Source organism: Aristolochia californica, unplaced genomic scaffold (assembly GCF_029961685.1).
Source record: "Aristolochia californica isolate CCGP_79_NKW_82.1479 unplaced genomic scaffold, dmAriCali1.0.hap1 SCAF_13, whole genome shotgun sequence".
Taxonomy (NCBI): Eukaryota; Viridiplantae; Streptophyta; class Magnoliopsida; order Piperales; family Aristolochiaceae; genus Aristolochia; species Aristolochia californica.
This window is the reverse complement of record NW_027181804.1, coordinates 24,589,878-24,606,591: the sequence shown is the minus strand read 5'-3', so window position 1 is coordinate 24,606,591 and position 16,714 is coordinate 24,589,878. Positions and strand designations below refer to the sequence as shown.

Here is a 16,714-nt window from a genome sequence, read left to right as displayed (position 1 = left end):
CAGACTAAGATGCACAAGTCACCCTGTCAGCTTTTTGAAATCTTTTGTCCTAAATCGTGTGATAACGACTTTATTAATTACTTAAGTAAAGTTTGGCCATGACTTGTGATAAGGATGCATCATGTTTCTCACCCAATCAAATCTCCCAAATGCCGTTTCTTCTCTGCCAAACTCAGATAACATAATTTTTCTTGTAAGCTACGTTTCTGAGTTTTTCTTTCTGGCGAGATCAGAAAACAGAATTTGTGAGTATATCATTCATTGATTCATTTAATTATCAACGATTGGTGCAGAATAGAGTTCCAGCGTCCACCAGTCGGGCATAGATCTGGCGCTTTAATGGCGGAAGAAATTTGAGATCAGATGAAAAGGTAGGTAGATAGATACCAGACAGCGCGGTCTCTTTGTAGTCTCTTTCTTTTACAACTGACTTGCTTTTTCTTTTCTTTTCCGCTTTCCTTGCTTTGTTTTTTTTTCACTTCTTTTTGCAAAAGCGGCTTTCCGACGACTACTTCTTCTTCTGGACGACGACTACTTCTTCTTCTGGACGACGACACACACCCACCATTTCTCATTTACCAACTACCTTCAAGCCGCACTTCGCCCACGATTTTGAGATCAGTTGCTATGTAACGTCTAACTCCGCGTTCCAATTAATGTAATGTACCAAGTTGCTAACCTTAAATACGCCATTGTTATCTGATCTTGGATGACACTAATTTGTCTTGATCAAATTCTGATCATCCAGCTCAGTTGGCCATAATTAGTTCTCCGAGCGAAAGTTCCCAAGTTGTACCACAAGTCTGACTTGCTTTTTAGAGTTCACTGCATTGCTGCGCTGGCCATTCTGCAAGCCAAGTAAAACTGTAAAATTACCATCTTCGGAAGTAACGTGGTTATAATATATGTATAAGAGGAATGGAAGCTTGCCTAGACCAGAAGAAAAAGAGTATTTGAATTTGGAATCATAGTATTCTGGATTCTGTGGGTGCCGACGGTCTCTGATCGTACGATCGGCGTAAACGTCTGCCGTTGTGGGGCCGCCGCATAAACAGCTCATGCCCACGTCAATCGGAGGACGCATTGTCTTACTCTATTTTTGTAGGTACATCCCCCACTATTATTCTGTTCCATTTTTTTTTTGGTAATTTTATATAAATATATGTATACCCTTCGTCTTAATGCTTTTGGCTGCTCTGAGTTGTTGCAGCTTTGGAGATTTGAAAGCTTCCTCGCTTGCTGGACTGCGATAGTGCCGTCCATGACTTGCTAGTTCTAGCTTGTCCTGGTAGGTCTTTTCTTTTTGCTTCTTTTCCTTCCCCACCCCACCCTTTTCAGTTGCTTCTTTATACAGTTTAGATCCTCTTACTTGAACTCAGAAACATGCCGGATTCATGATATGTCTCGACTGCGAAATCTAGTGAGATCTCTGTATAATTTGATGCAAATACGATGGTTTTTTATGAGTTATTTATACTTCTTGTGAGCTCAGAATTTGGTGAGAAAGATTGGAGAAATCTTCGTTTTTTTAGGTGTCTTTAGCTCACTTATATGGTCAATGAGCCTAGATTCATATGTAAAATTTCCACTTTCTCTCAAAGCTTTTTAACTTTTGAAGTACTTCGTGTTATTATACGAAGTTTTTTTTTTTTTTATTGTTTTTCTTTTGCCGCGGAAAATGTGTTTGCATTTTTTGAAGCATTATTACGATTTTTTAGTGGTTCGCCATCGTATGCTCTAAAGCCCTTTCCAATTTTCTACCGCCTTATCTTTTCTAGTAACCAAGAAATAGAATTGAGGCCTCGTGCAAAGCTTCAAACCGTTAGTATCGGTATGAGATTTGTATAACATGTTCTTTTTTCTGCATTCGTCAGGATATTGCACAAAATTCCCTCTTTGTAGTAGTAGGCTGTTGAGACTAATGATGGGAAATCAAAATTTGAAGATCCTTGCATTGGCATTCGTGGGCTCGTTACTTATACCTACGGTGCCATTTTCACTTGGATATACCTATGATCAGGATGGTAATATTTGACTTTATGTATCTCTGGCTATCTTTATGTTCTTATGAGCGATGCTGATTACTGCAGTACTTAACATTTGCTCCATCAGGGAGGATAGGTTATGATATAAGTATTGTGAAATTATTCCGTCTTCTTCTCGTTAAACTAGTTTGTTCAATCTAAGTCTAACATTGGAAACTAGAACTCCCTTTAACGCCACATAACTGCATTTCATGTTCGTTTTCTCTATTGTGGTCAGTTTATGCAATAAACCTCCTGTACACTGCACTTGGATCCCCTCCTCTTCCTGGATGGATTCCAAATGGAGGCGACCCCTGCACAGAGAACTGGCAGGGAGTTAGTTGTGCTCTTTCAAACATTACCTCTATGTATGGTCATCGACTCAACTTTAAGCCTCTGGTTTTTCCTTTCAGTAATTGTTATATCTAAAATCTATCTGTTTGTTTGATAGCATCCTTCCCGCCGCCAATTTGGGAGGGCAACTTGGGGATAAGTTAAATAATTTTTCTTCTTTAATAAAACTGTAAGTAGATTTTTCTTAAAACTGTACTCTTTTTTAGTTCCTTTATGTTTTCTTCTTTTTCTTTTCCACCATGCTAAGACAAAACATACAGATTTTGGAAATAAAATCATCAAATAGTAATTATGGTAGAGATCTTAGCAACAATCGTCGGTACTATTTTATACTTTCTTTTCTTGTTCTGGGCAGAGATCTTAGCAACAATCATATTGGAGGGAGCATTCCTTCTAATCTACCAGCTACTGTGCAACAATTGTATGTTCCAGAATACTGATCTTCTTCTTTTTCTTTTCGTATATGAAATTGTTGCCATCAAAATGAAGCAGTGACGTTTAGTAGGTTTTTCTGCACTTTAATTCTTCTATCATCATTTCATTTGTTATATTTTACTTTGTTGTTTGCGACAGTTATCTTTCAGCTAATCAGTTCACAGGGAGTATTCCTAGCTCTTTATCAGCTTTAAGCCTTTTGACAGCCTTGTAAGTGGATGAATATGATTCTGATTGTGATTGTAGGTGCCATTTCTATTAGTGTTAGTTCTTTTGGTTATGCACTAGTTTGTTTTTCCAGGTCACTCAACAACAATCTTTTAACTGGAGAATTACCTGATTCTTTCCAGGCGTTGACTTCTTTAACAAACCTGTAAGAGTTTCCTGTATTTCTACCAGCTTGTTCTTGTTTAGCATTTGTTGCTAATATACATTTGTTGCAGAAATTTGGCTTTTAACAATTTGACTGGGGGACTGCCTCCTTCTCTGAGGAGTTGTTCATCTTTGACTACCTTGTGCGTGGCCTTAAATGGTTATTATCTTTCCATGCACTTCAGATTTCAAGTTTTGACATTCTTTGCTTTTGACCAGGGATATTCAGAACAATCAGTTGACAGGAAGCCTGGATGTTTTACAAGATCTTCCACTACAAGAACTGTACTTTCTTTTAACACTGAATTTTTTAACTTTGCTTGAAATTTCATGTTTTAATTTGATAATACTCTTTCTAGTTTTTGAATCTATGGTCCCAAGCCTTAGTAATGGAGGGAGGTCGTATTAGGTAGGTCATAGCCGGTGTAGAACTTTTGTTACAACTGATGCCTGAATCATTCCCTATTGACTTATTGTAGAATTGCAATCTAGGGTTGGAAGAGGAGAGCAGAAAAAGAGAAGCAACGGTGCATTAGATGTTTGAGAGTAGTAATCGAATTTTGGTACTCTAAAAGATGAGGTCTTTCCATTTTCTTCAGCATATTGAGCTCTGGGGAAGACGTTTGAAACAATAGTGAGGGTAGGCATACTTAATTTTTCTATCGATAGGGTCTTTCCAACTACTTACATGTCAAGAAAACTCATCGATCTCGGGTCTGTCCCAGTAGTGTCTAGCTAGCAATTTGTAGAACTCTTTGATGTAACTAGGAAATAGGTTTCATTTTTTGTGTGAATTTGTGAAGTCTTATTGTTAAGGAATAGTCCCATATGGATTAGTGAGTACAAAGATCTTAAGTTCATTAGTTGGGAAAGAAGTTTTCTAAGTTGGCTAATAATTTTGGGATGGACCTTGGACCCAACTTCACATGGTATCAGAGTAGGTACTTATATGTAGGCTTGCACCTAAACTATCCACTTGTAGGCTTGCACCTAAACTATCCACTTGTAGAGCCACAAAAAGGGCTTACACCTAAAACTATCCACTTGTAGAGCCACAAAAGAGGCTTACACCTAAATTATCCACTTGTAGAACCACAAAAGAGGGCCTACACATGAGGGGAAGTGTTAAGGAATAGTCCCACACATGAGGGGAAGTGTTAAGGAATAGTCCCACATGGATTGGTGAGTACAAAGATCTTATGTTTATTAGTTGGGAAAGAGGTTTCCTAAGTTGGTTAGTCATTTTGGGATGGACCTGGACCCAACTTCACACTTATATATGGCTTGATAATAGTTATAAACAGGCACTCTTTTCCCATTAGCTGAAAAAATCCCAAACGATGTCAGCCTTTGATGTGATTGGATTTTTTCTTAGTGATTGGAAAGGTGGGCTGTGGGTATGCTATAGAAAAGGAAGGTAGAGGTAGTACTTCAAATGGCGAAGAGAGGCGGCTTGGTTTTGAAGGAATGGAAAATCGTCAAGGATGACTTCTTTGTTGGCGAAAGGCGATGCCTGCTTTTCTATGAGCACCCCCACCACAAAATGATGAATTTTGCTAGTCTTCGCCTCTGACCCAACCAGGAGAGAACACACGATCAATTCCTTACTTGCCTGAATTGAATTCATATCTCCTTTTGGGAGAAAGTTTCTTCATCTCTTGCTCAATGGTTTTCTTAGGCTCAAAGAATTGGCTTTGGTAGTTCTTCAAGGCTTGGCACTAGGCAACAAATTCATCCCCTCCATTGTAAAACCACAGAAGCAACTTGTTTTATTAACTGAGCTCCATGAATTTAAACATTTGCTCTATCGTAGTCACCTACTCAATGTAGGGTTTGGCATCAAGATGTCCATTACATTCAATAACCTCAACTTTAATTCCATTCTTCCATCAGTTCTTATATGTTAGTGGAGGATTACCTTGGAGTGGACTTAGGTGTGGATTTTGTGGCCTTACAACAAAGGTGCTTCTATTGACTAGAGTTTCCATTATCTCCTTCATAATCTCCAAATTTCATATTGTCAACTCATATATTAACAAAAATACTTGCTGTTGCTTGTGGCAAGTGCTTCATGGGCTCCATGAACTTGTTTGTGATGCGAATGCTAAACTCTTTGAAATCTCATCTTGGGTTACTGTCCATACTGGTTTTTAGGATTTGGAGACTTGTTCAGGTATTAACCTTGATTGGCACTAGTTTTGATTGCAAATATGGTTACAAATCTATAAAAATAAAGTTGATAGATAGGACTGGAATGTAAATGAGTGAGCCGCTTTTATCTCAACTCTTGGGAACTCCTGGTTTTGAAGTTTAAGGAGAACTTGTAGTTCCAGTAGTAGGATTTTTTATTTTTATTTATTTTTATTATTTTTTTTTTTATGAAAAGTGAGAATTTTATAAAAATAAGAAGAGAAAGAGATACAACCTAGAAGGAGGGGCCTTGATTTTGGTATTAACCTAGAGACTTGTTTAGGTATTAACCTTGATTGGCACTAGCTTTGATTGCAAATGCAGCTACAAAACTATAAAAATAAAGTTGATAGACAGGACTGGAATGTAAATGAGTGAGCCGCTTTTATCTCAACTCTTGGGAACTCCTGGTTTTGACGGTTAAAGAGAACTTGTAACTAGCAGTAGTTTTTTTTTTTTTTTTTTTTGTTTATGAAATTGAGAATTTTATAAAAAACAAGAAGAGAGAGAGATACAACCTAGAAGGAGGTGCCTCTCACCACATTAATGGTTTGGAAGGAGGATCCTTGTTCAGCTTGAGCATTCGCAAGGTGATTTGGTGGACCTAGGCACATGGGCCCAAATACAGTCTAGGGAGGAAGAGATATTACAAACATTTAAAAAGATATCCCAATGACGCTAGGGAGGAGTCTTGGACTTGGCACACTCGTCAATGATTACTTTGGAGTCTCCTTCGATGATGAGGGGACCAGTCAAACAAACATTGAGAAATTTTTCTTAACAAAGAAAGAGAAATAAAGCTCTTATAACAACAAGTATAAGAATAATTTTAATAACACTTCCAAAGGGAAAAAAGTCTTATATAGAAAACTGAGAAGAAAAGTTAATGGGTTATAAGGTTGAGCAATATGCCTCCTAAGTAGCTAGTTATTTTGGGATGGAACAGGGGTCAACTTAAAAAATCCAACATGGTATAAGATTAAGTTGTATGTGTAGGCCAAGGACCAGTTTATGCTCCCAGGTTATCTCTGTGTTGTGGGCTTCATAAGGTAGGAGTTTGTATGTTGCGGGCTCCATTAAAGAGTTTGTGTTTCCTATTAAAGGGTTTGTACCCACGTCTTAGGCTCGTTATGTGTAAGTGTGGACGTGAAGGGGAGTGTTGAGTGAGAAAGTCACATTGAAAAATGATAAGAAAGGTTAATGGTTTATAAGGTTGAGCGATAGGCTTCCTAAACAGCTAGTGATTAGAACCGGGCTCAAGCTAAGAATCCAACAATATTTTAAAACATCCATGGACTTGCTGAAACAAGTTTCGCCACCGCAATAGGAATTCCCTAACTCTAATTATAAACTAATTTTCTAAATATGTAATAATTTAAAATAAATTATTTATAAACTAAAATATTTTTTATCATTTAAAATAAAATCTTTAAAATCTTTAAATTTTTTAAAATATATTAAAATATTTAATTTAATTAGTTATAAACTGAAATAATTTTATTAATAATTTAAAACAATAGATATATACTTATATTAAAATTTTAACAATTTAAACTCTAGGTAGTAAAATGGAATTTTTGTCTTTCTATATCAGAAACAATTTGCTAAAATTTGCTAAATTTATTGAATATTCATTCTCCTTCCTTAAAAAAAAACAATTTGCTAAAGAAAAATTTCCAACAACTAATTAAGATGGAATTCACCAATTATTGACTTACTATATTTAAAACTTTCTTTTGTTGGGTACTGTCTTTTTTTTTTTTTTTGAAAAAGATGTATTAATAAAACAAGAGAAATTACAAGATTTGAGGGAGCAAGTCCCTTACAACCAGCGATTGTAGGGTCTATTTTTGAGTCTCCTTCGATATGAAGAGGACCGCTGCATTTGTCTCTGAATACGTGGAGACCGGAGAGGAGGCCATGAAAAAGAAGAGTGCATCATAGCCAAATTTCTCCAATTTTCACGGAAAGGGGTGCCCAAAAAAGAAGATAAGGATTTCTTAGTCAGAAGCCAAGAAAATATATGACCCACTACTCGGTCCGTAACCCGATCTGCAGATTCACTTTTTGCATAAAATCGTCTTTGATTACGCTTATTCCAAAGCCCTCACGGGATGAAACTAACACAAGCCGAGAGCATAATTTTTCCGAGGCTAGGCAGAAGGGTACCAGTGAGCAACTTACTGAACGAGAGTAGATCAGCCGCCATGCAGAATTGTAACCCAAGCTTACTAAGAATGGAGGTCCACACCTTCCAAGAGAAAATGCATTGACGCAGAATGTGGCTTGTGGTTTCAACGTCAGAGTTGTAGAATGGGCACAAGGGGTCAATTGAGGGGTGACTTCTTCTTCTAAGCACGTCTGCCAAGAGAATCTTGCCTTGACAGGTGCTCCACATAAAGAATTTTATTTTTGGAGGGGCACATAAACACCATACGAACTGTCTTCAATACTCTTCTTTTCTATTCTCCTTTCTTCTTTAATAGAGTTTCAATAATTTTAAATGACTTCCTCTGTCTTCATTTTCTTATGCTTTTTTCTCTACAAGAGAGGCATGTACTACATTAGGCTTCCGATTGTAGTAATAGACATGAAGAACGCTGATCTAACAATTAATTTAGCAATGCAAAAGCGGAATTGAATGGGATCATGTAACGGACCCCTAAAATAATTGCAAATTAGTGTATGCTTAATATGATGAAAGTTTGAACCCTACCTGAAACATAGCAGATGCTGCAATTGTTCTGTATACTGACTGTACACTGACTTCATCTTTTTCTCATATTCCACAGGAACATTGAGAATAACTTTTTTTCTGGACCTGTGCCTGTGAAGCTCTATTCAATCCCAAATTTCAAGTGAGAACATCGTAATCATTTCTTCCTATCTTTTGGATGCAGCGAGATCCTGATATCTGATTAGTTTACATCTCTAAAAAACTTGGACCTTTATTTGTGTCAGAACATGGTAATCTTAAAGAAGCGTTCATAAAAACCTGTAATTGCAAACAATCAAACCTAAATTGAATAAGGTTAACGTCAGAAAAAAGTGTCCTAAGAATTAGCTCCTGTTTATCTTGCAGGAGAGATGGAAACCAATTTAACACCAGCATTGCACCATCTCCCTCGTCTTCACCTCGACTTCCACCTCCGTCTCCAACTGCTGATGGTGCATCTTCAGGAGAAACACCTCCTTCCACTCAAGATGGTACACATTCTGTCAGTGCCAAAAGGTTTTGGACTACTGGAAAAGTAGTTGGAGGTGCAATTGTAGGAGTTGCATTATGTGCAATATGTGTGCTTTCTGTTACATTTTGTGTTAGTTGCCCCTGTAAATCAGAAGATGACAAGATAACTAAGCGACAGGAATTTGATTCTTATAAAGCACCCATGAAGAAGGCTACATATCGAGATAATACAACTCATCCACCCCGAATTGCAAAAACTGAGTCATCCAATCAAGTAGCAAAGACTCAAGAAGTATCAAGCAGAATACCAGAAGGTAAGTTATCTGATAAAACATTAATTATTCTATAATATTACTTTTTTTTTTCTACTGATAGATGCCTTTTAATAGCTCCAGAGGAGGTAGATCAAAAGGTTGTAGTTCCAGAGGACGTAGGTAAGAAGCCGAAGGAGCAACATGAAATTGATATGACTGGAAAGGGTGCAATTTTAATGCCTCCACCTGTTGAAAAAGTTGTTGTAAACCCGATTGTGCGGCCAAGATCACCAAAGAAGCTAAAGCTACCTTCTTCTGTGGAGGTTTTTACTGTTGCAGCTCTTCAGCAATATACAAATAGTTTTAGGCCAGAGAATCTTATTGGAGGAGGAATGCTGGGAAATGTTTACCGGGCAGAACTTCCTGGTGGGAAGGTAAGCTTGTTCGCTGTTTGAGAGCAAACTGTCTCTATGATTATTTGTCTGATCTGGAAAGAGTCTACTCTATTTGCTGGTTTTATTGCATCTGAGCCAAAAACCTGACAATATGTGCTTGGAGTGGACTCAACCTTTATGAGGGCCTAGACTTGAAGTGATAATTTTATGCTTTGGTTAACACCTTGTTTTCGGTTTCTTCAGTCTGAATCATGGTTGTATGACTCCTCGAGTCGATTCACGACTCGGGTTGTTACTTGACCGGGTCGGTTCCAAGGGCCATACCCGCATCATGTACCTGACTCGCTCTGTATTTAAAGAATTGTGTGGTTCAGGGTCTGACCTGGGCTGGTTCTTGGCTCCTACTTCGAGTCTCGAACTGACTCGAAGTCGGTGCTAATATTTTTTTTTCAAAAAATATTGTTCAAAACATTATTTAATGCACACAATGTATTACTTAGTTTGTAGTTTAATTCATTTGTAATGAATGATTGTGTGAATACATCTTTTTATGTGTTGTATAGTATTATCTATATTGTAATTTGTATTGTAGTATTTCACATTTAATAATGTGTGTGAATACATGAAGTAAATGAAGAAGTTGCTATTAAGGTTTTAATACAATTTAAATTTTTTCAACTTACAAAAAGTTGTTATTCTTGATTAATGTGTTTAACCATTTATTGGATGCTCTTGTCCAATGTGCTTAATGGAGTGTGGTCGGTGAAACTGCTTAATGCAAATTTTTTTTTGGTATTTTGTATATTGATAAAAATTACTTAATAATTGATTAACTTATTTGTTGTTATGGTTAGGAATTGTACCGAGTCATGAAACCATGGTCTGAGTGGGATATGGTCTTTCTTTTCTACTCCTAATAGAGTACTTGATGTGTAAATTCGATCTTTTTGGCACTTGAGCATCTTGGCCAAATTTTCTGTGTTTTATTTTTGGTTAGGGTTGTTAAGTTGAGAGACCAAGGACTAGAGAGAGAGAGAGAAGAAAAAAGATAGAAAGGAGAAGAAAGATAGAAAGGAGAAGAAAGATAGAAAGGAGATGAAAGTTGTAAGACTCTAGCATATGAGACTCCAGTGAGACTCTTGTAAGACTCTAACATATTAATTTTGGCTTTGTAAGACTTCTTGCTCTTAGCATATTAATTTTGGCTTTGTAAGACTTCTTGCTATAAGAGTCATGTAAAATTCTTCTATACTTGCTCTTCAACACCCCCTCCCTCAAGTTGGAGTTTATGACTTCCGCTTGGAAGGAAAAAATTCTTGGTCTTTAATTTTCTGTTGCCTAAAAATATCTTCTTAAATAAAAAAACTTGATCTTTTGTTGAATTTCTAGAAAAGAGAAACTTCACTGACTTGATGTAATTTGAGAACAATGAGCCTCTATTTATAATAGAAAGAACAAGTAGAATCCAATTACAATTAAACTACCCTTGTTCCAGTTACACCTAAAGTTAAACACTAAAAAATAAGTCTTAGAACAATTGAATAACTGAACATAAATAGAAGATTAACATAACTAAAACACCTTTAACTAAGACTTTTCTTTGAGACCTCCTTTTGTGAGACTCCAGTAAGACTCTAGCATATTAATTTTGGCTTTGTAAGACATCTTGCTCTAAGAGTAATGTAAAATTCTTCCATACTTGCTCTTCAACCCCCCCCTCAAGTTGGAGTTTATGACTTCAGCTTGGAAGGAAAAAATTCTTGGTCTTTAATTTTCTGTTGCCTAAAAATAGCTTCTTAAATGAAAAAACTTGATCTTTTGTTTTCTCCTTTTGAACAAAATATTTCTTTCTTTTACTTCTTCTATTTCTTCCTATCAAACTGGGGATAAAAATGACATAGAGACCCAACGTAGACAAAACACAATATGGGAGAAGAAAATCACTTTTAGCCATACGACAAAGTTCCATACACTAGTCAAAATGGTCATAGTCTGAGACACACTCCTCTCAATTTTAAAGGCAGAAAAACGGCCCAACTTTAGGGCACAACAAAGAGATTACTTACTTCTTAACGATAGCTCAAACACAAATCACCACTTGGGTGAAGAATAAAAGATTTGACTCAAGCTAGATGTTGGGCAAACTGCTATACTTTTTAGGTAGTGGATCTAGGCATTGCTCTGAAGTGATAAAAACATAAGGTGATAAACTAAAGAAATACAAGAGGAAAACAACTTTAACCGGAAGGAGGTGACAATGCAACACTCATACTTCCAAACAAATCTTGAATGTCACCTTCTTCATTTTTTTTAGAAAAACAGGAGAAACTATAATGGTAGAACTGCAAACATAACAAACAAGTTGGACCAAGTATAAACTGAAAGAAATTTCTCGGGGGTGAGCATAACTTTTAGAGATGACAATACGGAAGATACACAACCAAATAACAAAAACAAAAAATTTGAAAACAACATCGAAGCAAGATGCATACCTTGAACGAGCATATCATGGAGTGATTAAATCTGACCAAAACTCTTTGACTAGAAGTTGTTTTTATAAAAAACTAGGACTCTCGGAGCAAAAGAAACTCAATTCACATCAATAAATAGAGATGTAATAGGAGAGAAAGTAGGAAAAAAGAGAGATTTTTGGCAAAACTGATCTTTAGTACTTTTGATATTGATATATCTAAAAATATAACTCAGAATGACAAATGGTTTGTTATTGAATAAACTAGACTCAAAGAACTTTAATTTGATACCCTAACATAAAAAACTTCATTCTTGAATCTGTCACGACCACTTGATTTGTTTCTTTTCTGTAGCATAGCCCCTTTCTGACTTCAATGAGAATATATCCTTCTTTATAGATCAGATTGACATGAACGTTGATGAATCTGAGACTAGACTTCGACATCTTTAATTAAAGTATAATATTCATTTATGAAATATACTTCTTTTGAGAGAAATAATCTGATAGATTTCGGATTGTGCAATGTGGCCAAATTGAGTACTCTTTCCTCTTTAGCCAAAATGACCATTAACCCTCTCGAAATTGATATCTCCCTCTAGAAAACTCTGATTGAGAATTGGTTTGATCGGGTAGAAAATAGACTTATAAATCTTTCTTTTGATGTATAAATCTCCATATAAAGTCTCCTTTTGATGGCATAAAATGGCTAAAAAATTGTAGCTTTCTGTTGTTGCTCGAACTTCTCTCGTTGCTTGACCTTTGTTGCTTCAAATATCGATTTCTCTTTGTAGAAAAATCTGATTGCCAATTTTTTTTTTGTGTTGGAAAGTAGACCTAAAGATCTTTTTGTCAATATATAATTTGCAATATGTAAACTTCGTGTGAAGGTGCGAATGCTAAAGAAACAGCGAGTACTGGAACAAGAAAGGAAGAAAAAAGGTAGAATACGAATTTAAAATGTTGGAAATGATAAACCAGAAAATGATGACATTATCTCTATGGGTTAACCGAATCAACTTACATTACCCGCTCTGATACCATGTTGAATTTCTGGAAAAGAGAAAAACTTCCATGTGATTTGAGTACAATGAGCCCCTATTTATAATAGAGGAAATAAGTAGAATCCAATTACAATTAAATTACCCTTGTCCCAATTACACCCGAAGTTAAACACTAAAAGATAAGTCCTAAAACAATCGAACTACTGAACAACTGAACTTAAATAAAAGATTAACATAACAAAGACACCTTTAACTGAGATTCTTCTGTGAGACTCCTGTAAGACTCTTGTAAGACTCTACCATATTAATTCTGGCTCTATGAGACTTCTTGCTTTGATAGTCATGTAAAACTCTTCCATACCTGCTCTTCAACAAGATCTTTCTCTAGGCAGTAGGAAGAGAATTTGGCCTATCGTCAATTGGGTAATGGTGGAGTTGTTGGGTTCCCTACGAAGAAGTCTTCTCTGCATCCCTTTTCCTTTGGATTGTTGCAAGGAGAGTGGGGGATGCATCTTCTAGATAGTTTGAGTAAGCGGCTACTACTGTCCTTTGGGTGGATGCTCGGTTTTTGGTGGGAATAGTCGATTCTGAATCAGAATGTGGTTGTGGTGGATGGCTGGGTGAGTAGGTGAAGGTTGGAAGTCTTCCATTCTAGAAATGGGTATGCGATGGTGGATTGTTGCAGGTGGTTTGAGTGTTGTCTGGGTTAAAAGGGTAATAGCTGGGGCCCTTCAGTTTCTGTAGGTGTACAATGAAATTGCCAAGTGTCCAATGAAACATCTCTTGTGTGAGGGGGAGAACCTGAAGGGTTGATGGGTGAGTGACACAACATGTGACTCTTGATTGGCATGTGAGATGGCGATTGGTTGGGCAACAAAGAGTTGGTATTTGGGACAAGTATGCGCTAGCTTTTGTTAGGCTAACTGACAAAAGAGATAACGTTGTTGGTCTGAGCTGTTGGTGAGATCAGTTGTATGAGAGTTGAATCTATAGAGCAATACTTTTTCTTCTCTCTCAATCTTCTTTATTTCATTAATTCGATTCATCTATTGTAACTTGGTTGGTGAGGGATGTCTTAGCTATAAGTGCTACTAGAAGGGTGAAACATTTGCATGAAATGCTTAAAAAGATTGCAATGGTGAACCCTCCAAGTGGTAAAGCCCATCTTTCTCATGCCCTAAACCAATTGTCCTCCTCGTGTGGAGGTCCTGAAACACATAATTAGTAGAAAGAAAAAGGTTACAGAATAATTTAAAGACCGAGTAATTTGGCTGATAGGAGGAGGTTGAATCTTCCTTATTCTTCTAACAGGTGAAGCAGAACCATCAACAAGAGTAACATGGCTAAACAAAGAATTGATTAAAGACAGTAAACATGGAGGATATACCTGACATGTGAGTGGATGCACCAGAATCAACCACCTATGAAGGGGTAGGGGATGCATGGAAAGTAGACATACTTGAACTGGTCATGGTTGTTGTGACTGTGGCTATTGGATCATTCAGTTTTATAGATATAATAGATGAGGTCAATTTTACCATCCTCTATCTAATGGTTGAAGTTCATTCAAATCACTTGGTTCCTATAGGATGGCTGGATGGAGTTGCACTACTTTCTGGAAAACTCGAATTGGCCCAACAACCTTACCAAACTTATCCCAACATATATCAAAGAATCATTCTTTGCCCACAAGGAACAAACCTGCCACTTGTCAAACGCCTAGCAACTTCCCAGGAGGTCACCCATCCTAGGATTACTCTCGCCTAGGCTCGCTTAACTTCAGAGTTCTTAGTCAGATACCTAGCCAATATAACCCGAAAAGACTAGTCGATTAAGTGGGACCAAGGACCCACACTTACACCCACCCCGCCAAATGCAAAGACCAAATCAAATCCAAAGACCAAACCAAAGTTCCCTCCGGGATTCGAACACGGGGTGGAGTATCAAATGCCAAGTACCTAATGCAAAGACCAAATCAAATCCAAAGACCAAACCAAATCCAAACAAACCAAAGTCCCCTCGGGGATTCGAACACGGGGTGGAGTATCAAATGCCAAGTACCAAACCATCTGCACCCAACAGACTAGTCGTTTAAGGTGCGGAAAGCCAAGTACCTAACCCATCAGTGGACCAGGGGCGGACGGAACCTAACCCAGGTGGACCGGAACCACCTAACTCTGACACCCACCGTTCCCACTCCCCGCGGGATTTGAACGCGGAACATGGTGCCCAGATCTGATACCATGTCAAACGCCTAACAACTTCCCAAGAGGTCACCCATCCTAGGATTACTCTCGCCCAGGCTCGCTTAACTTTAGGGTTCTTAGTCAGATACCTAGTCAATACAACCCGAAAAGACTAGTCGATTAAGTGGGACCAAAGACCCACACTCACACCACTTTTACCGACTGACTTTGTGCCAACTATGGAGTAAGGGCAGTGACCTTTGATCCCATGTTATTCTTGCTACTTGGTGGAACAACTGCCATCTCAAGCCAAACTACTCTGTTAAATGCCTTCTTCACTGTGGGCACATCGTCATTAACCAATAGTTGGGCCTGAATTGCATCACATTCGGGACCTAATCCATCCAATTTTTTTTTTTTTTTTGAAATGGAATCCATCTAAAAACTTACCCACATGAATATGCCCTTCTTGTTTCAAAGTTTTTTTTTTTCGTTTATGTAAAAGGGTGGTAAACACTTATTTCATGCAATATACCCTACTATTTAGTAAAATAATCAGGAACAGTTTTGTCCCTCTTTTTAAGCTGAAGAATCTTGCATACCTTGGAGATATTGCTTATTTGATCATAGATAGACTCGAGAAAAGTCCATATCTCCATTGTTGTCTTATAGTCCATCGCTTGATTTTTGAACCTGGGTTCTATGCTATTCACAAACCAAGTCCTAACTTGATTGACCTTTACTTTCTGGTCATTATTCATAGGGTAAGGTGGATGGATGTTGACCAGGTCAAATAATTCTTCCCATTCAACTTTTTTGTAGTGATCTGAATAGTATCTTTACCATCAAATTACCTGATTCCCGCATAGGAGTAGTGACTTCTAAATCTCCCGTAAATAACAACTGCTACCAGCCAAACACACAAGAATAGAAGTTGACAAGTTCTCACGGAAATTTTAACAAACACCAATGGGGTACAATGCTTGCCTACACATATAAGTGGGGTCCACAATAGTTACAATTATGACTGTTGAATTTCAATTAACCATGCAATTCCTAAATTGGTTTATAAAAAGCCTCAGATCAACAAATTCCCAAATCAAGTATCAAATATGTTGACATCTGCAATTCTGGAGATGATGTAAGCACAGGTATAGATTTGCGCATGGGCACAGACAAAAATATGGAGAAATGCCAATGTACAACTCTCTAGGGGCACAAAAACGTCATAAAATTACTCAATAGGTAGCATAAGCCATCAACCCTTAGGTTATGATATGGAGAGAAAAAGAAAAGTCTAACCTTTAAGTCTAATTGGTAGGAAATTGGAAGAACTCGTTTTTGGGGAGATCATAGACTTAGGGAGAAGAGAAATTCTATGTGAAACACTCAACAATCAAATCTTAATGCTTTGTTACCATGTTAAATTGAGAGATGGAGTAGAGAGAGAAGAAGATGAGAGAAGTGTGAGGCAGTCTATATGCACTTCAATGAGGACTGGCGGTCAACCTCTCTCTATTAATAATTCACTTAATGGAAATCGAGGAGAAATGTGCAAAAATGTCTCTCTACACTACAACTTCTATTTCTCCCTATATACACTTCAAAATTTAATGAAAATTAGAATATAAAGCTCCTATACACATCTGAGCTTACTACTATGCTAGAGGGACAATCTGACAAATATAAAATTACCAAAATACCCTTCTTTACCTAATTCAACAAGGCCATACTATTCTTTTTGCGAACCTGTTATCAGTTTGTCATACGAACAAGACTACCATTCATGCATGTTTGTGCTACAATTTCTTGTAAATAAGTAATGTGAAAATTCTATGGTGAG

General features: G+C 37.2%; 1 protein-coding gene across 5 annotated transcripts in view; it reads left to right on the top strand.

Annotated features, from left to right (window-relative positions):
- Window positions 1–999: 999 nt before the first annotated feature.
- The window catches only part of LOC137947926 (protein STRUBBELIG-RECEPTOR FAMILY 3-like), a 31,833-nt gene continuing 16,118 nt past the window's right edge, over window positions 1,000–16,714 (top strand). Inside the window, exons 1-14 of one of the 5 annotated variants that reach the window (XM_068793784.1) lie at window positions 1,000–1,105; window positions 1,211–1,288; window positions 1,875–2,024; window positions 2,263–2,392; window positions 2,476–2,547; window positions 2,734–2,799; window positions 2,952–3,023; window positions 3,115–3,186; window positions 3,257–3,328; window positions 3,405–3,470; window positions 8,168–8,233; window positions 8,458–8,582; window positions 8,760–8,876; window positions 8,952–9,250. In XM_068793784.1, the coding sequence (XP_068649885.1) occupies window positions 1,922–2,024; window positions 2,263–2,392; window positions 2,476–2,547; window positions 2,734–2,799; window positions 2,952–3,023; window positions 3,115–3,186; window positions 3,257–3,328; window positions 3,405–3,470; window positions 8,168–8,233; window positions 8,458–8,582; window positions 8,760–8,876; window positions 8,952–9,250 (1,260 nt within the window). In that variant the 5' untranslated portion in view covers window positions 1,000–1,105; window positions 1,211–1,288; window positions 1,875–1,921. Of the gene's footprint in view, window positions 1,106–1,210; window positions 1,289–1,331; window positions 1,421–1,874; window positions 2,025–2,262; window positions 2,393–2,475; window positions 2,548–2,733; window positions 2,800–2,951; window positions 3,024–3,114; window positions 3,187–3,256; window positions 3,329–3,404; window positions 3,471–8,167; window positions 8,234–8,457; window positions 8,877–8,951; window positions 9,251–16,714 lie in introns of those variants that run through there. The other 4 variants (XM_068793782.1, XM_068793780.1, XM_068793783.1 and 1 more) reach the window with 4 other exon arrangements.